General features: G+C 46.0%; 1 protein-coding gene across 3 annotated transcripts; it reads left to right on the forward strand.

Annotated features, from left to right (window-relative positions):
• Positions 1–187: 187 nt before the first annotated feature.
• On the forward strand, positions 188–22003 carry LOC115325213 (monocarboxylate transporter 1). 3 transcript variants are annotated; one of them, XM_029985895.4, is made up of 5 exons: positions 12736–13017; positions 18965–19108; positions 19522–19674; positions 19759–20571; positions 21761–22003. In XM_029985895.4, exons 1-5 carry the CDS (start codon positions 12828–12830, stop codon positions 21919–21921), a joined length of 1461 nt encoding a protein of 486 aa, XP_029841755.2. In that variant the 5' UTR covers positions 12736–12827; the 3' UTR covers positions 21922–22003. The 3 variants fall into 3 exon arrangements, with proteins under 3 accessions (XP_029841756.2, XP_029841754.2, XP_029841755.2); XM_029985896.2 differs by lacking the exon at positions 12736–13017 and adding an exon at positions 188–206 and having other exon boundaries at positions 19522–20571; XM_029985894.3 differs by having other exon boundaries at positions 12678–13017; positions 19522–20571.
• Positions 22004–23994: the final 1991 nt, after the last annotated feature.

The raw sequence follows: 23994 nt of genomic DNA on the forward strand, positions 1-23994 counted from the left end.
CGCACCAAGCAAAAGAAAAGGGAGCGGCAAAGAAAGCAACCGCTATGCACAACTCCTCATCGTACTTCTTGTCATGCTTTTTTTGTTGTTGCGACGGTTTGTAGAATGCACGCGCGCGCACAGACTGAGATCTGGGAGCGGAAGCGACTCTTAACTCGCAGAGCTCTGATAACTCGTTGACTTGGGCGCCGTCGAAAGATGATCAGGTATTGTTTTCTTATAGTTCGAGGCGCGTTGTTTAGCAGGCAGCCAACCCTGCTGCCTTCCACGTTCATTCGTGCGCACTCCTTTGAAGTGCGAAATGTGGGTTTGCTTCGGCAACCAAAGCGAGATTCACTTCCCTCTTCTCCTCTTGCGCTTTGCTCAGCCGAGACTTGTTTTTTGTACTGCATTTGTATTGTATGTCCACCTATTGGTCTTTGTTTTGATGCTTGTTTTCTGTGTTTTATGTTTTAGTGGGTTGGGGTAACAAGCAAGCTAGCGGATTCCCGCTCATTTCCCTTGACTTTAGTCTCTGCATACTTTATTTCACCTTGCGATGGACCGCTGCGGACGCTACGAGTCACCCCAGGCAATCCAGCACCGTGAGCGGGACTGCAGGGTGACGCAGCACTCAGAAAGCACTGGATTGGTTTCGATGGCTCTCGTGCCGTTTGTTGAGGTCCATCGTAAGGTGAAGTAGACTATCGTCGCCGCTCTTGGTGTGACCGAACTGACTAGACCCGCAGAAAGACCGTCCCGCGCCAGACGAGGTGCGACCGTTGCTGTGAGGGCAACTGAGAAGGAGAGCTGGGTGCTAGCTGCCACTGAGGTTTTGGCTTCCGTGCGTCTCGGCTGTCCGGTGTGCATTCGTGCTCCTTGTCCTGGACCTTGAGGCGGTGAGAAGTCAGTTGGACGGTGCTAATGAGGAAACACGGGGAATGTCAATTCGAACGGCGTGGTATTACCCCGTTAATTGTATCTTGATGGGAAGAGCTCTGTCAACGCTGACTTCCCGACCCGTCGCCACTACGCGAACTACCGACACCGAGCTAGAAGAATGAATCGGTTGGTACCGTCTGCTGCTTGAACCCGCCACTCGATCAGCGCGAAGAGGAACATTACAATTCGGACGAGAAGACAAGATAAATACATATTGAGTCATGGCACCGTAGAAGACATTTTTCTACATTAGTCGCGAAGAAAATAAACAAGCTGCACGCTGAAATTTGTGCAACGAAACTATACACGGTGCAGTCGGCGTATATCATCGAACTTTATTCGCCGTCTGAAGAGGAAACACGAGAATGAGTATGCGAAGGGTGGAAAAGGGAAGGCGAACCAGCCAAAAATTGAATTGAATATGATAAGAAATATCGAGATTCGTAAAGCAAGCACGAACTTGTGCGTTTTAGAACAGGTTTCGTGACATGGTCTATACGGTCTCTCATGCTGCGCCGCAGAGGTTGCAATTTATCAGAGGATGTGTTCTGCCGCTGTGCATGGAGTCGCTTCCAGCAGTGTACTAGCCGTGTTGCTGTATTTGAAGAATACAGTAATATAGCTTATTCCCGCGCCACGCACGAACTAGATATTTTTTATGGTCTTATCAAACAAACACGCCTGGCCGCGTATGTCTTAAAAGTCAAATGCAAAAAAAAAGTTAAAAAAAGAAAAGAAAATGAGTGGATTTAAGTTTTGCTGTTTGTTGCGAGCGACGTGGTCGCGAGACCGATGTCTTAAACAAGCATTGACATATCAAGGGGCTTTCTCGATGTTTGCAGTACATTGTAAATAACACATTCTGCCACCAGCGGTCCGCTTAGTAAAAGCAGTGCTTTTTTGAGGAATTTTGCTCTTTTTTTTTTTTTTTTGCAATTGTCTCTGCATTTGATAATGTCAGCTTTACGCTGCTTATGCCGGCAACAAAATGTAGCTGTCAAGTGCCAATTTTTACGTTTAGGAATTAAAGGAATGGAATAGAACGATTTAGCCATTCCAGGAGTGGGAATGGGCTCAGTGTCTCCATTCCTAGGAGTTGAAAGGAATTGAATTATCGAAAACTCTAATTCCCCGGAATGGAATTGGAATGGAATGGGGGTGCCCATTCCGCAACACTGCTGTGGACTTGTAACATGCCGGATGTGGGTAACCGTAGCACGCGAAATGTGGTCCCTTCCACAAAACTAGTATCACAATGGCAGCAACTCTATTGCCAGGGATTCTGGGTTAATTCAGTGCACGGTAACACCCAAAAAGCTACTAAGATAGATAATAAATTTAGGATCGTCATGTAGCTAATCATAAGGATAGCAATGATTGTATCGATGTTATGCGTCTCATAAAGAAGACAGATTTGAATTTAGCATGACAAGAACAACCTCGAAAAATGCATGATACGCTGTAAACGACTTTATTTTCGCGAATCGCCTACAATTCGCGAAAAATGAATCCCGCGAGCAATTCCGGTAAAATGTAAACACATTGAAATCTATATTGCGATCCCACCGCGTTGTGAAAATTAGAATCCGCGAATTATTCCAAAACTGCGGCCTCTTGGACGCCTCGATTTCATGATTTACTTGAGCGTGTTTCAGCTGGAAGATATAGACGAGCCATTATCATTATTTTTTTTTATAACTGTAAGTAATATAGAAAGTGACAAAAAAGTTGCCTACCTGCAAATGTTCCCGCAAATTGGAGGTCGCCTTTTGGTTTGTTGAATTTATTTTCAGAGACGGTGCGGAGAGTTTGCACCTCACGATTATATTTTGTACATTGCTGCTAATCTGTTTAAAGAAGTTTTCGTAACGAGGCCCCGGCAGCCTTTCCTTTTCCATTTTAGATAAGACTGTTGCAGGTTCTCAATGCAAAGCAGCAGTGCGCGCCTCGGGGCGGTTCCAGAGGCCAGGACGAGAGGACAACGCGTGGGGGGTCCCGATAGAGGTGTAAAAACAAAGTGCAAGCCAAGCCCTCTATAAGAAAAAGAAGCCTTCAACGAGCAACAAATGTAAAAACAAGCTCCCTACAGTCTAAAGCCGCGGTTTATAAGTTTTGGAATCTCGTCCAATCAGTCTGACAAACGGTTGAAAGGGTTAAATAGAGCGATCAGTAAAAAATGATTTATACAAAAAGGCAGACGAGGATTGGGAGAAGGAAGAGCAGTGTAGCAACAACAGTTGGAAGTAAGGCAGGGTGAGTCGTGTTAATGAGACCTGCTGCTTCTTTGCTTCTTCGCCTCGATGTTAGAATAGCACGACTTACTGTTAGTGGTACCAACTTACAAGATAGAGGAGAAGGACGTGAAAAACTCATAAAGAAAAGAGAATAATTTCGCGAACAAAAAGTCCCCAAACTTGACTGAAATGTGTGAGCGAATATGCCGGCGGCGAAGACGCATAAGGAGAACCTCGAACCTCCCCGCCTCGACCGGATGATGTGATCAGAGCCAACCAGCTCGACTTCGACCCCAGATGCCCCCGTGTAAGAATGATAAATAAGAAAGACGCCTAGAAACAGGAGCAACAGGAAGCGAACGAGACGAAGAGTCAGATTCAACTACGACAGGAACGAAAACGGACGCGAATGTAGCCCTCATTTATCAAATTATTTCTCAAACTCTTCATTAAATCGTTTTACAGTCTACAAAATCCTTCATCCCGTTCTATCCCAGCCTCTCTTTCCCATCCCTCTTTTCCCTTTTTTTGAGCAGGTTGGGAGACACTCTCTCCCCTGTCGCTTTGGCTGTGCTGTCTTCTCCGTGGCCAGGGGGGAAAAGCGCCGCCGCCGAAAAATCTTGCAAAAGTAATTGTAATTGTGCCTGAAATTTAGCCATTACTGACGCTAGAAAGTAATTAAATTGCAATTACAATTCCTTTTAGCCAAAAGTAATTATTACAATTACAAATTACCGGGAAAAGTAATTAAATTACAGTAATTGAATTACTGTAATTGAATTACTACCCAAGTATGATAGCAACCCTCCAAATATCATCACACTAGAAATAGTTCCCATTATACATGCTATCCAAACCTTCTCCCAACTACCTCTTACATCAGCTTATACAATCTATACAGACTCCCAGGAAGCCATACGCGCTCTGCAGCAACGCAAAATCCCACCAGATCTCAGATCGGTCCTCGATGAAGCTCTGCGCGCACTAAACCCATCCTCTGTCACCGTTCGGTGGGTCCCTGGTCACAGCGGGATCACAGGTAATGAGTTGGTTCATCAACTCGCTCGCGAAATGCAAATCCGAGCGCCTGTGATCCCGTGGCCTAGCCCCCCGACCAGTGACGATGCCTTAATCTACAAACGCTCAATCAATCTCTATTACAAGCAGCTCCGTAACTCTCAATAACAACTACCTCGACCCCACCCGAACCTCAATGTGGCACAAACTCACGTCCTCCGAAAAATCCAAACGAACACCGTTCTTACTCCCGCTAGGCTTTTTCTTCTTCGACGTCGTTCTGATCCTTCATGTCCTAACTGCCCCTCCCCATACGCCAACCTGGAACATTGTCTCATACAGTGCCCTATTGCACTATCCACACCGTTCCTCCCTAACCCCCCTCCCCTTTCCTGGAGTGCTTGGCTGGCGTCAGACGAACCGGATGACCAAATGGCCTTGGTGTTACAAGCCATGGATGTTTTGAACACTTAATTTGTGCTCAATATTAAAGGGATACTTCAACGAAATTTGAAATATTCCCGTCGTGTTCAAAAATAGGTTGAATATGATCCACAATATCCGTAAATGACAATCGAACGTTTTTATTTTGATCCTGGAGGCTGTATTTTTCGTTATAAACGGCCCACTCTGGCAAGCGCTTGGAGAAGGCCCAGCTTAGAGCATGTGACATCCAACGCAATCGTGACGTAGGTCGTCTCAAGACGAGCAAAGCTACGGCGAGGCTGACGTCGAGAGGATGGCCTAGTCGTTCTAGCCACCGAAGCGGCTGCTTTTGTACGAATTTTGAGTGACGGGTTAATCTTCTATAATCTTCTAGGGGGACAATAGCGACTTCTGCGACACACAAAAGGGATTCCCGGGAAGAGGGGAGTTCCTCCTTCCCCCCTTCTCTCGTCGTGGCCGGAGACGAGACAACCTCCGTCACTAGCTGTCAAGGTTCCTAGACTAGCATTACAAGCGAGGCGTTAGCGACATCCACCAGGTGCTCTTTGCTAATCGTTTAATTCGTTTTAAAATTCCTTTTCGAGACTTTTTTAACAAGATATTGGTATGTTCCATGTGATACTGCTCTTTTGAACACATATAGACCAAAAAATGAGCGCCGAAATTTCGTTGTAGTATCCCTTTAAAGTGCATTCTCTCTCTCTCTTTAGGGCCCCCCCTATTTTGCAAACAGCTGCTCTCATGCGGCACCCCGTGCCTCCGTAAAACGTTCACAGGAAAGATCCAGCAACGGTATGTGGTCCCCAACTAGGATTTCGCACGTTATGATTCAAGTCAAAATTTCTCTTACTTATTTTGCGCCTTTGATCCCCTGTTGATCCCGGTAAATTACCCCGTTGCAGTCATCCCGCTGTGCTCTATGCGAAACTGCTTCGTGGTCTGGCAGCACTGTGTACGCGGCCATTCTTGAGTAGGGGTGTCGCGAACTTTTGTCGAACCGGATTTTTAGGTCGACCTTTGGGGGTTCGACTGGGTCGAATCGGTTCGACGAACCTTCGAAACTTTTCAACAGATTCGACTGGTTCGACTTTGTGGACAGTGTGGCCAGACCTTTATACAAGCATGTCTAGGTTTGGAAATTTTTTTTTTATGCAAAGGGTTATTTAATTTTGTGAACAGCTACACTTAAAAGAAACTGATTCTAATAACTGAAGAAGTTAATAACTTAATTTGTTGTACTGTATTAACTAAAATAACCCATCAGCGCTGCCCTTAATTCATCCCTTAGCCATCACCATCCAATCCGAAGCCAACTGGCCAGCCTGTCACGCATGCGCACACTAGTCGAACCTCAATACAAGGTTCGTCGAATTTTCCACTAAAAGTTCGAAAAAGTTGAACCTGGTCGAACTCGAACCTCGGCCGGTTCGCGACACCCCTAATCTTGAGTAGGGGTGTCGCGAACCGGCCGAGGTTCGAGTTCGACCAGGTTGGACTTTTTCGAACTTTTAGCGGAAATTTCGACGAACCTTGTATTGAGGTTCGACTCGTGTGCGCATGCGCGACAGGCTGGCTAGTTGGCTTCGGATTGGATGGTGATGGCTAAGGGATGAACTAAGGGCAGCACTGATTGGTTATTTCAGTCAATACAGTACAAAAAATTAAATTATTGATTCTTTCAGTGATTAGAATTAGTTTCTTTTAATTGCAGCTGTTCACAAAGCTAAAATAACTCTTTGCATAAAAAAAAATTCTCCAAACCTAGACATGCTTGTATCAAGGTCTGGCCACACTGTCCACAAAGTCGAACCGGTCGAATCTGGTTAAAAGTAGGGGTGTCGCGAACTTTTGTCGAACCAGATTTTTTGGTCGAACTTTCGGGGTTCTTTCGATCTTTTCACCAGATTCGACCGGTTCGACTTTGTGGACAGTGTGGCCAGACCTTTATACAAGCATGTCTAGGTTTGGAGAATTTCTTTTTTTATGCAAAGGGTTATTTTATTGTGTGAACAACTGCAATTAAAAGAAACTAATTCTATTCACTGAAGAAGTTAATGACTTAAATTTTAGTACTGTATTGACTGAAATAGCCGATCAGCGCTGCACTTAATTCATATCTTAGCCATTACCATCCAATCCGAAGCCAACTGGCCAGCCTGTCGCGCATGCGCACACGAGTCGAACCTCAATACAAGGTTCGACGAACTTTCCACTAAAAGTTCGAAAAAGTCGAACCTGGTCGAACTCGAAGCGCGGCCGGTTCGCGACACCCCTAGTTAAAAGTTTCGAAGGTTCGTCGAATTGGTTCGACTTAGTCGAACCCCGAAAGTTCGACCTAAAAATCCGGTTCGACAAAAGTTCGCGACACCCCTAATCTTGAGTAGGGGTGTCGCGAACTTTTGTTGAACCGGATTTTTAGGTCGAACTTTCGTGGTTCGACTGGGTCGAACCGGTTCGACGAACTTTCGAACTTTTAGCCAGATTCGACCGGTTCGACTTTGTGGACAGTGTGGCCAGACCTCGATACAAGCATGCCTAGGTTTGGAGAATTTTTTTTTTATGCAAAAGGTTATTTCAATTTTATGAACAGTTGCAATTAAAAGCAACTAATTCTAATCACTGAATAAGTTGATAACTTAATTGTTTGTACTTTATTAACTAAAATAACCAATCAGTGCTGCCCTTAATTCATTCCTTAGCCATCGCCATCCAATCCGAAGCCAACTGGCCAGCCTGCCGCGCATGCGCGCACGAGTCGAACCTCAATACACGGTTCGACGAACTTTTCACTAAAAGTTCGAAAAAGTCGAACCTGGTCGAACTCGAACCTCGGCCGGTTCGCGACACCCCTAATCTTGAGTAAATTGAGTTTCGCTTTCTCAGCATTTCCAGGGCATGGACGCTCCGCCACTAATTGCGATTCGGAAAGTTTATTGTTTTCTGACTTCCGATCTCCCAACGGTGATACCTTTCATCTCTGAGGGCACTTGTAACTCTATTTTGGCTGCGGATACGCACGAAGTCCTACTATTTCGCGGTAGGCTGCTCCTCGCCCAATACATGCGACTCATGGTTATTATTACCTTTAATTGTTATTACGAAAGTTTCTTTTTTGTTTTGTTTTTGTGTGTGTAAAAATCGGTGTGTTCTTTTAAAGGAAACTGCGTCCAAAATAATATTTTTCAGGCGTTGTAAAGAGCTCAAATTGATTTCAGATAGCACTAACCTCAAGCACGTGCAGTTGACGGATTTGTTCAACCCTGGCAGGATAACTGCACTAACTTTCTCAAAACAACTGCCCAAAGTTCTTTGCTCTAAACAATTTCTTTTTCCTGAACCACGAACACCTCCCTCCCCCCCCCCCCCCCCCCCGTCTTTCTTTCAAAGAAAAAGGAAAGGAGATTGTGACATGAAGGTGGCACCGCCCGTGTTGCTCCATTCGACGTCCGCAACGTAAGTTTTCGCCGCCGCCGACACCGATGTTTTAGCCACTGCGATGAACCTAAGTCGAACGCCACGTTTGATTACATCGAGCGTGGCGTTCTACTAAAAAGACAGCAAAATCCCGTCTCTGTGAGTGTTGAGCAGACAGACACGTCGTCCGTGTCTGTTGTTTTCTATTCTACATGATCACGCTTTAAATATTCAAAAACATTAGATCAAGAAACTCTCCTGTTTAGTTTTAGAGGTGTTTTACTAACCTCGTTTACCGACACCAGGTCAAGTGTAATAGAAATCGCTGCAAAGCAATAGAATGGTTTTCTAACTTTCCAAAGTTTTTTTTTTTTTTTTTTTTAAGATATGATTTTAGAATGAGGGTTCTGTGTTGCTTTCAGCTTTTGTTGTTCACTGTTAACGAAACGCATCTTCAATTATGGTTGGTGGCGTAGATTATTAAAACTGCCATCTTTTTGCCTCGCTTAACAACCTTGGTCTCGTCCGCATACATTGAGCTGCTTGCGCACCTAGAAAAACGCAAACCAACACTACAACGTGCAAAAAAAAAGTTTAGAAACAAATTTGGTACAACTTGGTGAAAAGATTAGGGCCCAGTTCAATAGTTGTAAGTGGCTTCACGCCGCGCGATAACGTCCGCATGTTTGGTAGGTGACCATATTTTTTCTTTCGTTTTTTCTGGTGGTAGAGTATCGGTAGGTGACCATATTGTTTCTTACTGAATGAGTTTATCAGCGTTTATTTTCAGGTTTATCATAAAATAGTTCTTTGTGTTTTCTATCGTCCACCAAAATGTGCGGCTAGCTTTGTAAGTAAACTGCATGATGCTATGAATACGGTCGCAATGAGATTTCCGAACCCCCCAATATTTGTTTTAGGAAATTTTGATTATCCAAACATGTTTCGGGCACATGAGAACCCATTTTCTAGTACATTTTCGTCTGAGAGTTTTGATTTCTTGAGTATGTGTTTCGATTTCAACCTGTTACAGCTAATTACCGAACCCACAGTAATTACTACCACGCCCGTACATATCCTTGACCTTCTTCTAACCTGTTCTAACTGTGATCACCTCTCGTTTCATATCCTTCTAAACATTCGGGGGTGCAATCCAACCAAAGAGACAAAACGTATCATTGGTTTAACACATTGCTAAAAAGGTTATCCAACAAGAAAAAAGTGAAAGCCGTTTACAACTCCCTGTAACACCGAATTAGAGCGCAGCTCTTGAGGAGGAGGAGGGAAGGGGGGTGAAGTGACCTGGGGGGGGGGGTCACGTGACCTTGGGGAGTCACGTGACCATGCCGATGATGTCATCAGTGACGTCACTGATGACGTCATCAGTGACGATGACGATGCGGACTCCGATGACGTCATCAGCGATGATGACGATGCTGATGTCGGTGACGTCATCAGTGACGTCACTGATGACGTCATCTTTGATGATGACGATGACGATGCGGATGCCCCCCCCCGAAGTCACGTGACACCCCCAGGTCACGTGGCCCCCGCCGAGGTCACGTGACCCTCCCCGATGACGTCATCGTCACTGATGACGTCACCGGCATCCGCATCGTCATCATCACTGATGACGTCATCAGTGACGTCACTGATGACCTCACCGGCATCCGCATCGTCATCATCACTGATGACGTCATCAGTGACGTCGCTGATGACGTCACCGGCATCCGCATCGTCATCGTCACTGATGACATCATCAGTGACGTCACCGGCATCCGCATCGTCATCATCACTGATGACGTCATCAGTGACGTCACTGATGACGTCATCAGTGATGACGATGACGATGCGGATGCCGGTGACGTCATCGATGACGTCACCGGGGAGGTCACGTGACCTCGGCGGGGGTCACGTGACCTGGGGGTGTCACGTGACCTCGGGGGGGGGGGGTCACGTGACTTTGGGTGTCACGTGACCTTGGGGGTCACGTGACCTTGGGATGACCTTGGGGACACGTGACCTTGGGATGACCTTGGTTACGCCGACGGCGACGGCGACGCCGACGCCGCTCAAGTCGGGAACGGGCCCCTAAGAGCTGCGCTCTAAAAGAGGTTGTTTCTTGTTGCTAAATCTTCTAACGCTTGTGATTGGTGGATTTGTTATCACAATGCCGATGCAATTTACAAAACTGCTATTCGAGATGGACAGGTGTACAGATGTAGAGACTGGCGGCGGGGATTCGTGAAAATTTAACGCAAGCGACCCCTTCGTTTTCGTCGGTATTCAGTTTCGTCATGTTCCCTGCTTTTGTCGACTGCCTGAAACAACCGTGTTCAGCGACTTCAGCGGCTAGCCCGTTCAAAGGACGCGTTCGGTTATGTTGACGCCCCACGAAGTTGGCACTGGGTCTGAGCAACCGTACACACCCAACTCCCGAATATTCTATTCGTTCCAGTGACCGACGCCGGTCCCCGTGAACGCATGTTCACGCTTGCGACAGCTTACGACCGAGTCCGTTGTGATCTCACAACGAGTGGAGTAAGAGCCTATAGTTATTCATCACAAACAACACAATCTTATGAAGTACAGACATGCAGGAGAATCCAGCTGATACCGGGGCATCCCAAATGATAATCTACGATGATGTACTCGCAGCCCTACGTAGCCGGGAAGCCGGAAAAAGACGACTACAAGTAGCATGGCGGCGGCAGCACTTCCGGAATGCGCGCGCCTGCGGAGTTCGCTTGGTGACATCGGTCTATTCACCACGCTTGATTGGTGTATCCATTTATAGCAGACGATATGTCGAACAGGATTTTTAGGTCGAACTTTCGGGGTTCGACTGGGTCGAACGGTTCGACTTTGTGGACAGTGTGGCCAGGCCTTGATACAAGCATGTCTAGGTTTCGAGAAGTTTTTTTGTGCAAAGGGTAATTTTATTTTATGAACAGTCGCAATTAAAAGAAACCAATTCCAATCACTGAAGAAGTAAATAACTTAATTTTTTTGTATTGTATTAACTGAATAACCAATCAGCGGTGCCCTTAATTCATCCCTTAGCCATCACAATCCAATCCAAAGCCAACTAGCCAGCCTGTCGCGCATGCGCACACGAGTCGAACCTCAATACAAGGTTCGTCGAAACTTACACTAAAAGTTCGAAAAAGTCGAATCTGGTCGAACTCGAACCTCGGCCGGTTCGCGACACCCCTAATGGTGAATGTACTGCGGGAACCCGGAGGGCTACGCATGCACGGACATGCGGTACCCCGCACCTCCACCAAAATGTCACGAAGGACGAAGTGAAACAAGGAATAACTGGGGAAACTGAAACGTTTAATAAGGCGAACGTGTGCCCCCCCCCCCCCCAAAAAAAAAAAAAAAAAAAAGGGAAACAGAAGATAGGAGCAGAGCGTCGCGGGCGTCGAAGTCGGCGTAACAGCAGAGTCGAACGCTGGGGCGAGACTGACTCCGGCTTACCACGCGGAGCACCCTTTGTACCCGCGTGTTTCTCTGGAATTTTCTGCGTAGAACGTTCGGCTCGTAGAACATTCGTAACTGGATCGGACGAAAAGGTTCTCGAACTTGCGAGAACGCCAAGCAGAAAGAATAAATAAAAGAAGATTCCGCTCCCAGAAATCGAACCCGGATCCTTCGCGCGACAGCCAAGTCTTTGGAAGCACGCTAACCACTCGGCCACGCACGCGCCCGCTCGGCAATGCGCGTGGCAATATAAAATAACCCTACGATGTTCCTTTTTTTTTTCTTTTTGCCGTTTGGTGTTGTTGCGTGCTCATTAACCATTCAGGTAAACCAGATTTGCGAACCTGTATAATTGTGCTTGTCACTGACGTCGATACAAATTACGCAATGCGGAAGGATCTTCAAAAGTAATTGAATTACATTTCTAAGTATCTGTATTCTACTCAAGACACTTCACATTGAAAGTAGCTTGAGTATTATTGAAATACTTTATGAAGCAGGTATTTAGTAACTTAAATACTTTTATCGAGTATATTGTCCAACACTGCTGGAATAGAGGACGTTCTCATATTTCCTTGAGCGTTTCGCTCGACGCCTTATGGGATATTTGCAAATGCACCATTGGCTTAGGGACCGCAGCCTTCTCGCTTCGTAAAATTATATTTAAAAAAAAAAAAACAGTCATAGCCTGCTGTTTCTTGTTTTTACTCAGGGGATCCTTGTGGTATGCCATAAGGCTTCGGCCCGGGTCCCTCTGCTCATACATCATACAAAGGGCACGGAGTTTCTCCGCAGACACGTTGACAGAATTATCTGCGTACACGCCGCAAGCTTATGTTCGAACCACATTTGCTCTTTACATACTTATGCTTCCAAGATGTCTGCACACGGTTTTTGTATGACCAGTCACCAACGTGACCGTCCTACAAGGAAGAAACACGTCCCAGACAGTGCCGCCAGACTGTCTTTTGCATAATGTGTCAGCAGTGTGACCACGACTGTAGAGGTCATCAGCTTCGCGTTTGTTCAATTAGGTCGCGGGCTAACAAGGTGAGAAAGCGATACGTATCTCCGTATTTTTGAACGGCATATGCGCTGGGGCGATCCCGCGATGCGCAAAACTAGAAAGATAGCCATATCCAGCCGCCGTGTAGGAAAGAAAGCTTGAGATAAACCGACGCCTTCCACCGTCCACTTCTCCCCAATCGAGCGTTGACGCGGCCTGCCCCTCTTGGGCCCTTGTACGAGGAGCGTTTCCAAGACGCATTTATCTCGCAAATACCTGCACGATTTGAACGGTGCGACCGCATGTCCATGAGCTACGCGGTGGGCAACCGGTGGCTAGTCGCTGCGGCATGTTGTTGGATGAACGTTTTTGGTTTCGCCCTGCTCCGTTCATCGGCAGTCACCTACGTCGTCATCCTGCAGACTTTACACGTCACCAGGGCACAAGCGGCGTGGCCACTCACTCTGGCCGGAGTCTTCTACACGTTCACAGGTCTGCGACACTTAAGACTTTGGTTTGAGCTATACTTCGTCTCACCTTAGCATGGACTAACCACAAATGCTGTGCTAGCGCGAGCGGCTGGCCTTGACTGCCTTGATTGGAGCACTCACTGCACGAGTGCTCGTGCAGCCGCCGAGGCTTCATTCGAAGCAACTACCTCGCGCTTTTAGCACGCGCGGCTAACAATAGTCCATACTAACGTGAGGCGAAGTATAGTTGGTTTATGCTGATTTGAAAGGTTAAAAGCTTAAGACAACAAGGACGAATAAGAAAACACACAGGCCTGTCTGTGTCGTGTGTGTTTTTTCCTTCGTCCTTCTTCTGTGCTTTTAACCCTTTAAATCATCAGTGAAGCTTCATCTTGCGAGCCGTTATTGTGACGTGGTTGTGCATCGGCGACAAGTTTCGGGGCCGTTCCAATAATGGCATCTGCGCGTTGCCATCCTTGTCTAGAGGCTGTGGAACGCCCTTTGAACATCAAGAGTAGCTCTCTTCTCGACATATAAGATGCTGCGCACGCGTTCCAGTGACTCCACCCTTTTGTCCGAGTGACAAGCAACGCGCAAAGGTTCCCTTAAAAGCAAGCAACAAAACTGGCACACGTCTGCGAAAAAAAAAAAAAAAAGGGTTGTGTGTATGTTTATACAGCCTAGAACTCGGTCTGCCTCAACGGGCGACGAGTCTCCCAGCTGTAGATGGGCAATTTAGCCAGTGCAGTACAACCGCTAGCCTATAGGGTCTTTAACGTGCATCTCGCAGTAGTGATACACACCCGCACTCCGGTACGATGCTCATCCAGATCGAAACGGACAGGGGTGGGGAGCAACACACGTTTGTGATTGGGAGTGTGTAGGTAAGTGCGAAGTGGAAGCTCCTCCCCACTTTTTCCACTTTAGCAGAGTGAACGCTTGAGAGAAGGCGACCTCTCTCCAGCGTTCGTTCTGCTAAAGGGGGACGCTTCACTGTTAATTTGTCACCGGCCGGTGTACCTGAAAAGTGCCGCAACGTCATGATTTATTTCCAACGCTGGTACAGCCAACACCACCTAAATACCAGGCCTTGGCACTGTTCCCTCTCCACAACACTTAACGCAACCTATATACATGCCTTGCAAGGGACGTCGCGCTAGGGAAGGACAGGGCCCCGCACCATGCTAGTGGTGGACTTTACACCGCGCGGATGCGTTTACCAAAGCGTAGGATATGCCGCTAACGGCCCGGACATGCGCTGACATGCACCATATTTTGAACAAAGGTATGTACCTTGTTGTGTTACATGTGAACTTGGAAAAACGAGCCGAGCTTACGAGGATGACGTTTAGCCAGTACGTGCGGAATTTTTCGGCATTAGTGCGATTGCGCTACGAGCAGAAAGTTTCGATAAGCAGCCAAAAAAAGTCGAAACGCAAAAACCTGTCGTCGCAAAAAAAAGAAAAAAGAAAAAAGCTTATTTGCTAGTTTTAAAATTTGACGAGCGGTTTTAGGAGACGCTTGTAGAAAAATTGTTACGATTTTGCAAAATACTGGTAAAAAACGCAAGGTTACCGTCATAATCTAAACCATCAGAAAAGGATAAATAAAATAAGGACAAGACAACTCTCATTGTCTCAGGGTTTATATTATGATGTTTCCTAACCGGCTCGCCTGCATACTTTCACTCCTTGCAAACGTTACCGTCTCGCGGACGGCACAAACCGATGCCCCGGCGGCGGCGTCTCGGCATGCTTGCACACGGGGGGCCGCCACCAACTGATCGCCGAATGGCCGGGCTCGCGGCGCGACACTCGCCCGTACTCGGCCGAGAGCCCCGAAGGTGCGCTCGAAGCGTGGAAATGGCGTTATATAACGAAAGGCAAAGGCCATCTACACCACGAACGGGCAAAGGCCGACACAAATGCGTGCGCGAACGGAAACAACGGTAGAAAAGTACCGTCGCTCGCCGCTTTGAAATGCGTGCCGCAAACTCGGTAATCCGCGGCCTCATTCCTTTCCTCCGCTTGTACTTTCTCTAACTTGACGGCTACTCTGTCTCGCGGGGCATGACGACGAAACGATAGGACGATCGGCGGGATACGTAGGCTACAAACGAGCGCGGTGCAGTTTACCATTGCTCTCGCTGCGAAGGGCCGTCGAGTCAACCACCAGCATGGCGGATACCCGTGTTCAACGTCGTCAGTTGACGTAGGTGCAAGGCGTGTATATGTCCGGACGTCGCTGACCTTTGGCCGCACCACCAGGTCACGCGAATAGATATATATGTCAGAAAGAGACCGAATCAAGATTAGCACTGCCCGTTATCGTACCTTTAGGGTGATGTTATGGAGGAGAGTAAGCAGGCCCTAACAGTATCTGGTGTTTGTGCAGCAGGCTAAGGATGCAGTCGACTCGCCTCGAAACTTTATTGGCCGGTCGTTTTTCCATATTGCTAAGGGCGCAGTCAAAGGCTTGCAGACGTACAAACGCAGACATACTTACAAAAAGCGCGAAGTAACCGTGAATTCACCACGCTTGATTGGTGTAGCCGTTTATAGCGGAGGACAAACCAGGGGCGGATCCAGAACTCCGTTTTGGGGGGGGGGGGGGGGGGGGGGGGGGGGGGGGGGTGCGGAAAATTTGTAAGGACACTATTCTCCCATTCTTTCGTGTGCACCGGGGGGTCCACCCATGTTATAAATTGCCCTCCGGGGAGGGGAAAGGTCTCTGGTATCGAACCAGACACCTCTGCTGTCGTCGCGCTATCCGAGCTCCTGGTTCCAGATGCTTCTGTGGACTGTCAAGTTGAAGAGCGACCTGCAGCAGAGCTGGCGCCAGTCGCGTTTTCCTCCGCGGCTGTGACACCGTCAACATTGTGACAGCTAGGCGACAGCATGGCACTTCCGTTACGTCATCAGGCATAAATTGAGGACCACATCCAATGGGGGAATGGTCGACCTTGTTAGGGGGGGGGGGGGGCGGCCGCCCGCGTCGCCCCCCCCCCCCCCTTCCCCCCAATTGGATCCGCCCCTAGGACAAACAGGATGGCGAAGGCGGTGGCGTTGCATTTTTGGCTCTCTCAGACTGGCATCATCGACTCGTAGGACTGCGATCTGATCTGAGGTGAAACGAAGTATAGCCAAACACACTGCATTGGGGGCGTGTATTCACGGTTTGCGATTGGATCATGTATCTACGGCTGTAGCTTACCTCTGGCTTACATGAACGCGAAACGGAGCATCGCCGTAAGCATCATTCGGGAGAGATCCATCAGTGAGCGGTGAGATCGGGGCAAACCTTAATTAGCATGTTTCGGTGCATTGAACGCGTCTCCAACTGGTATTTTTAGCGTCATACACATCACCCCATCAGAAGTGGTACCGAAGTGGCGACACAGACTTGTACGTAATCCGTTACAAGTAACGAAATTACTTTTAATCCCTTACATTTATCAGTAATTTAGTAACGGAATAATTACATATTTTCTAGAGTAATTTTAAAGTAATTCCCTTACATTTTTGACGTAACGGATTCCTTGTAATCCGTTACATTTTTTTCTTTCAGAACCAACCCCACCCCCTCCCCTCCTATATAAAGTTTTTTTTTTTTTCATTTGTGCAAAGTCGAGCGCAGTGACACTATCACGCGAATTGACCAGCACAAAGGGAGGCTTGGCACTTCAGTTCCGCAAAGCCTTTTTTTTTTTTTTTTTTTGCAACACCAATTAAGCCCCTGAACTTATTTTTTTTAGACCCTAACAACAATGTCAAAAAATCCAAAAAAACATTTCTACAAAAAAAAAAAAAAAAAAGGGGGGGGGGGGAGGGAGGGCGGAGGGGGCTAGTTATTTCCGTTTTTTTAGTCCCTCTGTTTTTTCTTTGCGATCGAAGACGGGGAAAGGAGGACACCAAGTGATTGTGCGCGTCTTCGAGAAGCTCGAGGCGGTAAATGCACTGAAAAGAATTAACAATGTCCTTCTACGACCATTTTCATAATGTCACAACACGAGACAACGCTCCGTCTACCCTACCCTTTTTGTGAGTCAGCTTTTTGCGACCACTTAGAAAATGGTAATAGTCATCCCTTCTTCTTCCTGTATTGCCCCAGCAGGGCCCATCTTATCTCAAGCAGATCTTTTTACAAATAAAACATAATGGTGGCTTACCTAGACTTGATATTCTGGGCTTGAGGAGAGAGTGAAATTCGTGAGTGGGGCCATAGCGCGGCTTACTTAGTACTCTACCCTTTGCTGCCCTTGGCATCAGCGGACGTCTATCTGGAGAACACCGGAGTAAACTGCAGTCGGTTCGTGCTCCGTGCGTTTTTGAACGGCACCAAGAAAGGTACACACGGCAAACGTGCGTTTACGTTTCCTTGTTTTAACCGACGTTCTAATTAATTGTTGTTATGAGTGTCCTTTTTCTTTTATTACTTATATTTATATACTGGAAACTTTCTTTTATTCACCAACGTCTCAACTGAGGCTCGAACTGTTCAGAACCAAAGGGAGAAGAATATCGAGCCAAACCTTATTTATTATTTAATTATCACCTTACTGTTACAACTATGTTTTGCTATTGATGACTTCCACAGCTTCGCGATTTAGGCAATGAAGAATTTAGATCGGTCCGAGGACTCCGATAACGATATCCGATACTTCGTATGCGTCATATCGTTATCGCGGGTATCGGAGGTATCGGAAAGATCTACTAAATCTCTCGGATAGCAGGCAACGGCTGCAACGACCAAGCTTTGCTCTACATTCGAGGTAAATAGTACTTCCCTTGCTTCGCTGAAAGAGCTCAATGCAGAGCATGAAGCATTCGTGAGGAACAATATGGCACTCCCATCCAGTGCCTCACCTCAAATGGTGTTCAGCGTAGCAGTCGACATATTGACTAAGAAATAACGCAAAATGCCTGACAAGACTTTCGAGGGCCAGCTGTTGCTCAAAATACTCAAGGTCATTAAATGGAACACGTTGCAACAATAAGAGCTTGAATGACCCTCTTCCCTTTGTTTCTTACTTGACGACAATAATGTTAAAAGTATAACGCCACGAAAGTAACGGATTACTTTTTGGGGTAATGGTCAGTTACTTTCATGGGAGGGTAATTGTAATTGTAATAAATTACAATTTAGCCTTGAGTAATTGTAAATGTAATTCGTTACTATTTTTCAGTAACGTGTACAAGTCTGTGGCGACAAATGACATCACAGGAGCCACACTGTCATGCTGTCAGATGTCGCGATCCTGGCGGTTGGTAGTATCCGGAAAAAGTAAGAGCTAACGAGGGTTATAGTGCAAATAATGCAAAGGTGCAAGCGAGCTGAACAAGAATGACAATAATAATCTCTGGAGAAGGAAAACAAAAGGCACAAGGGGGAAGCACAAATCTCCAAACACAACTAGGTGACAGCTGGTCCTGGTATCGAACCAGAGACCTCTGCTGTCGTCGCGCTATCCGAGCTCCTGGTTCCAGATGCTTCTGTGGATTGTCAAGTTGAAGAGCGACCTGCAGCAGAACTGGCGCCAGTCGCATCCTCCTCCGCGGCTGTGACACCGTCAGCATTGTGACAGGCGACAGCATGGCACTTCCGTTACGTCATCAGGCATAAATTGAGGACCACATCTGAGGGCGCGGGAAACACGCCAGTCCGGGAACGGGTTCCAGGCACTATAGCGTGATGCACAGTGAAAGGCTACGTGTTTGCGCTAATCCAAGGGAAAGCAGGGATTGCATGACGTTATTGCGAAAGATGACATATATTTTGGGATCGTTCTGATTTCAGTATGAGTGCTACATCCCGAGAACACCGCCACCTGCGAAGCTGCGTAATGCTCAAAGGCTGAAACTGAAATACTGTCTCCTTTCGTGGATACATGAAAGATGAGGGAGACGATGCTCCCCTATGTACGAGTGTACTATGTATACGCGCAAGTAATCCTACTCCCCAAAATGCAGCACCTGCCGCGGGCGTCCTCGCAAGATACGTCAGCGTCTGGAAGCTGACATTGGCAGCATCTGTGGCCAGCGCTATCTCTATTTCGCTTTGCTACTTCGCCAATGGCATATCCTATCTTATCGTCTGTTATGGAATTTTGCAAGGTACGTTGTATATGTTCCACCTGTATACGTTAATGTCAAATCATGACTTAGCATCAACACGAAATCGAAGTGCAAAAGCATACAGGCACCTATCGCCAAGCCCTGATTTCGATTGACCCCAGAGAAACAAACAATTTTAACCTAGTTACTTGATTCGCGAGTAATTGGCTTCATATAGCTGCCTAAAGTGCATTTAAGCATCGAATCCGGATTTTTTTCTTTTTTCTTTGCTCGTCTAAAATAGTTATTGTGGTAGTCTTTTGTCATACGTTCCTCTGTGTATATGTTGAACCTCAACCATTACGCCCTGTTAAAAAAAAAGTTACCTATATACGTTATTCAATCTTCATTATCTTTGTCATCCTATTCTAATATACATGATGCATTAAACCCTTGCGTGTTTTTTTTTTCAGGCATCGGTCTTGGGTTTATGTCTCTTAATCACACGGTCATCAACCAAAATTTCGACAACTTCAAGACAGTCGCTTCTGGAATCAGCAGCGCAGGATTTACGATCGGAAGCGTAGTGTTCCCCCCTTTGGTACAGTTCTTCTTCGACCGATACGGTATCAGAGGAGGTTTCTTGTTGTGCGGTGCTTTGATGCTCAACGCTGCAGCCGGTGCTATGCTGCAACGAGGTTCTCGCGCAGTGCCTGTTCCTGCTTCTGACGGAAAGCCACGGGATGATCCTCATAAAAGCAAGACACCACAAGAAGACGCATTTGGAAATGAATGTCCACGCGCTGCAGAAGGGCCCTCAGCAGAACATCTACTCAAGTCTGTGCATACGTCTAGTAAAGATCACCGAAGTACCAAAGATGAAGACACACTTCGTCTGTTGTTTTCAAGAACAGCAGCAAAACCCGGAGCTCAACAACTCAACTCAGAAAATATAGAGCTTGAAGAGCTGCAGGTTCAGACAGCGCAAAATAAGTTCGACATTTCGAGGACAGTAGACACACTAAAGCCAGTGGTAACTCTTCGAAATCGAATAGTAGGTTCGTTGTCGTTCTTTGCCATACCCAAGTTTTATATCATCACACTCTCATTTTCACAACTCCTTTTGTTCTTAACCACTTACACAACGGTCATCGTGGACTTCGCGTTGGATCGAAACATTCCGAAGTGGAACGCTGTCCTTTTGGTCACGATCTGTGCGGCAGTGGACATGGTGTCGAGGCTAGGATCGGGATGGATCACAGACAAAGGCTTCTTGAGAAGAAACACCATGATGTCGTTGAACTTTCTCCTCTCGACCATGGCCCTGTATCTTTTACCCTTTTGTAATTCGTATTCCCTAAATGTCCTTGCGACCGTAATCCTGGGCTGGTGCAATGGAGCCATCACTATACTCACTCCAGTCTTCTTAATGGAACTGGTAGAAGCCGGCAAATTCAGCGTCTGCTACGGGACAGCGATCTTCCTGGCTGGCCTTCCTATGCTTTTTAGGCCTTTGCTAATTGGTAAGTCTTGTCGTGGTCTTGTTTATTTTACCCTCGGCGTCAACTACTTCATGCTAGATTGTCAAGGCTAGCGTTGCTTCCTCAGTGCTCCAATTTGTCAAACCTACTTGCACGAACGCGTGCGAATGGAAGAGGAAGTCACCTGCAAGGGCAATGGAACACTGCGTAGCTTCAGCACCATAGGAGCTAGGCTAGCATTGACACCAAAGCACAAAATAGTTGAAGCCCAGTATAGCTTCCATTGTAAGGCTTGCAATGTAAAAAAATTACGCCACTGCTTTGACTTAGGACGAAGCGTACCATATGCAGAATGCAATAGCGATATAGACACTTTGCAGCAGCTGTGCATGGACGCCGCCATAACTGACCTTCAGTTTTTGTTTCCTCTTATTCCGTTTATTTCACTTCATCATTACCATAGCAGGCCAGGTTATTGCCACTCAAGATTCAACTGTGTCCTTTTCTAAAGCATCGGCCTTTGTAGAGGATCGTCAACTACCGTTTCAGTTGCTCGGCATCTCGGTAAGACAAGAGAAGGTCAGCAATGGCGGCTGTAATTTGGCGCGTGTGTAAAGCGTCTGTACGCCAATCTGGGCAGCATGACAACGTGACGCCACATTACACTAGGACTTGACAGCCAAGGCAGGGAACAGATGAGCGATGAAAACGGGTGCAGCGCGGCAGTTTCCGTAGCAACTTGCGCGGACGCTGTGACGTGGACCTATGCCATGCCGCCACCTCACAGCGCCCGCGCTAGTTGCTATGAAAACTGCCCCGCGGCGCGCGCTTTCATCGTTCATTCCCCTGCTTAAGATATTTGGTATTCGATATTCCATTCGATGTTTGACGTTTTGGTAACTATCGGGCACTCTTTGAGAGGAATGGGATCCGAGCTCAAATTTACCTATTATCGCATTTCGTGTGTTTACCACCGAACGCTGCACATATCTAAATAGGCGATTTGGCAGCGCTCATGCAATACGTTATCAACCTGATTTTATCGGTGCGATGCGTAATTTTTAGAAGAAACTTTCGGCCTGATTACCGCGAAACACCCCTTTGGTACATACATACCAATTATCCTACTTTATAAGATAAAAGATACTCGATCATGTGCGCGTTTCACGGATTTGGCACTTTTTCCGAGTTCTACTTTTTTATCAGTATTGTTTTTTTTTTCTAATTTCAGGACACTTCAGGGACACATTGGGAGATTATCAGGGGCTCTTTTGGGTCCTCGGTACGTTGTCAGCCTGCAACGTCGTCTTATGGTGCGGACTTTGCTTCAGAGAGAAACAGAGATGCAACGATCTCAACAAGCAGCAACAGAAGAAACATTCCCAGTCATGACAAGTTACCACGCTCTGCACCACTTAATAAATAGGTCATACTTCGTCAAAACAGATCAATAAACGAAAGGCATTCCCAACATGTTGAAACATTCGCCCCTCGCGCCCTCTGTCGGTCATTCTAGGCAAAACGATATATAGTTCCCGGAAGTATTATAGACAAAAATATTACGATAATATTTAATACTTATTAGAACCTCAGATATTTTTATGTCCTGTTTCTAAATCCAACAATTTTTTTCTCTTTTATTATTATTTTTTCTTTTTTTTTTGGGGGGGGGGGGGGGGGGCGTTGGGGGGGGGGTTATTTTCTATTTTGATATTCACCTTCTGCGCGCTTCCACTTTTGCTTATTGAACTGTGGAACGCGTTCTAAACAAAATTTTACAGCGTTTAAATAAAGGAAAAAAAAAAAAAATTGGGCGCTGCCATCTTGAAATCACGTGACGCGGCAGCCATTAGGTTGCTTCAACTTGCTGTTCCGCTCTCCCCTCCGCGCCTTGGCGGACGCGTTGTATTCGTGTTTTTCGTCGCGTTTCACCGCGCTTTCTTCTACTCGACGACTAATACATCACGAGGGTTCAGGTGTCTTTATGACAACTGAGTTTTGTTTATTAATAGTGGCGGAACATTCTCAATAAGAAGCGCGTCTATTTATATCACGCATTTAGGATCGGAAGGCGTCAAGAATAGTCAGCGCAAGTAGGCTATCTGTATTTCGTGGAACTATGGTTTTTTGTATTCATAATATATCGAAAACAGATTTTTTTTATTAGGTAAGGAAACTCGCGGAGCAGATAGACAACGCACATTTAACTTGTATTTTATCTGAGGCTAGGAATAATGGTACGTCAACATCAGGCGATTTGTTTTGTTCATAATATCCAACCTACATGTGGATGAAGTTCTCAATCTTTTTTTGCGACGTAAACATTTGGTTGGTCGGTTTACTTATGAAGTTTAAGAAATTGTATACCGTGCTCGCTCCCATTTCGACAGTCATTTAAGTGATTTATTCCTTATATTTAGATAACCAGTGCCATCCGCTTAATTTATTTTAACACAAAGGTTGGAACTTCCCGCGTAAGAAACTGCCACAGACATTTAACAGTTGAGAGCATTATAGAATAGCGTGCAGAAAGAAATAACATTGTTTCTATTTGCAAATTCAAAACGCGGTTTGGGTTCGGAGCATGCGCAATAATAACGACGTTCTTTTTTTTTTTTTTTGCGTACGCTGTTTTAATTTTTGTTAGTTATCTACTAACTACAATATTTGACGCAAAAAAAAAAAAAAAAAAAAAAAAAAAAAAACGAAAATCAGAGCCGTCTGCATAACAATTATTTGAGTCCAGGGTTGTCGGTGGCGAATAGAGGTTTACTTTTGTTGGCTGGCGACGCCGAAATTTACAAAGTTAATCTGTTCAAACAAATACATATTTGTTCACACAAGTCCGTGAAGTGATTCCTAGCGCTAAAATTCAGTCAAACTTTCCGAGGTATTTCTCCTTCTGCGCCCATTAATTTTATTTGGCCAATTTTATGGAAGACAAATGCAAGATTTAATTTGATGGGCCTGTCACTTATATCTTAATTGAGTAAGCAAATGTTCATATAAAAATAATTTACTTGCTAGGGCAAATATCGCGAAATGCTGTTTATGAGTACTTCAGCAGGGTTGCTAATTTAAGAACTTTCCTGCTCGGCCTGTCAAAACAAGCTCAAGTACTGAATTAAAAAAAAAAAATAATGAAAGAGGCCGAGACGATACTACTTGTTTATATAAATTATCTGCGTCATTACACGCTACGTTTTTGTCTGTGAAGCTCACTAAAGGCAGGGTGCCCACGAAAACCAAACAGTAAGTAGTAAACTCGGGAGTTCATCTGTTCTGGCCGATCCAGCACATTGCTAATCAAGCTGTCGATATGCTTCTTTACATTCACGTGTTAGTCTCTTTGTTAGTTTTTTTTTTTTTTTTTTTTTTTTTGGAAAACTGGTGTCATTGGGTAACGGCCGCATACAATGGTAATCCTCCCTGTACATCAGACAGACGTTTCGCAACCGACCATAA

This window comes from Ixodes scapularis, unplaced genomic scaffold, assembly GCF_016920785.2.
Source record: "Ixodes scapularis isolate PalLabHiFi unplaced genomic scaffold, ASM1692078v2 PGA_scaffold13__105_contigs__length_92229423, whole genome shotgun sequence".
Lineage (NCBI taxonomy): Eukaryota > Metazoa > Arthropoda > Arachnida > Ixodida > Ixodidae > Ixodes > Ixodes scapularis.

Bases quoted from the DNA above. Each gene is read 5' to 3' on its own strand.
- LOC115325213 (XM_029985894.3), top strand. From the start codon at position 12,828: ATGTCCATGAGCTACGCGGTGGGCAACCGGTGGCTAGTCGCTGCGGCA. The intron at 13,018-18,964 runs GTCTGCGACACT...CCCAAAATGCAG, and splicing joins AGTCTTCTACACGTTCACAG to CACCTGCCGCGGGCGTCCTC. The intron at 19,109-19,521 runs GTACGTTGTATA...TTTTTTTTTCAG, and splicing joins CTGTTATGGAATTTTGCAAG to GCATCGGTCTTGGGTTTATG.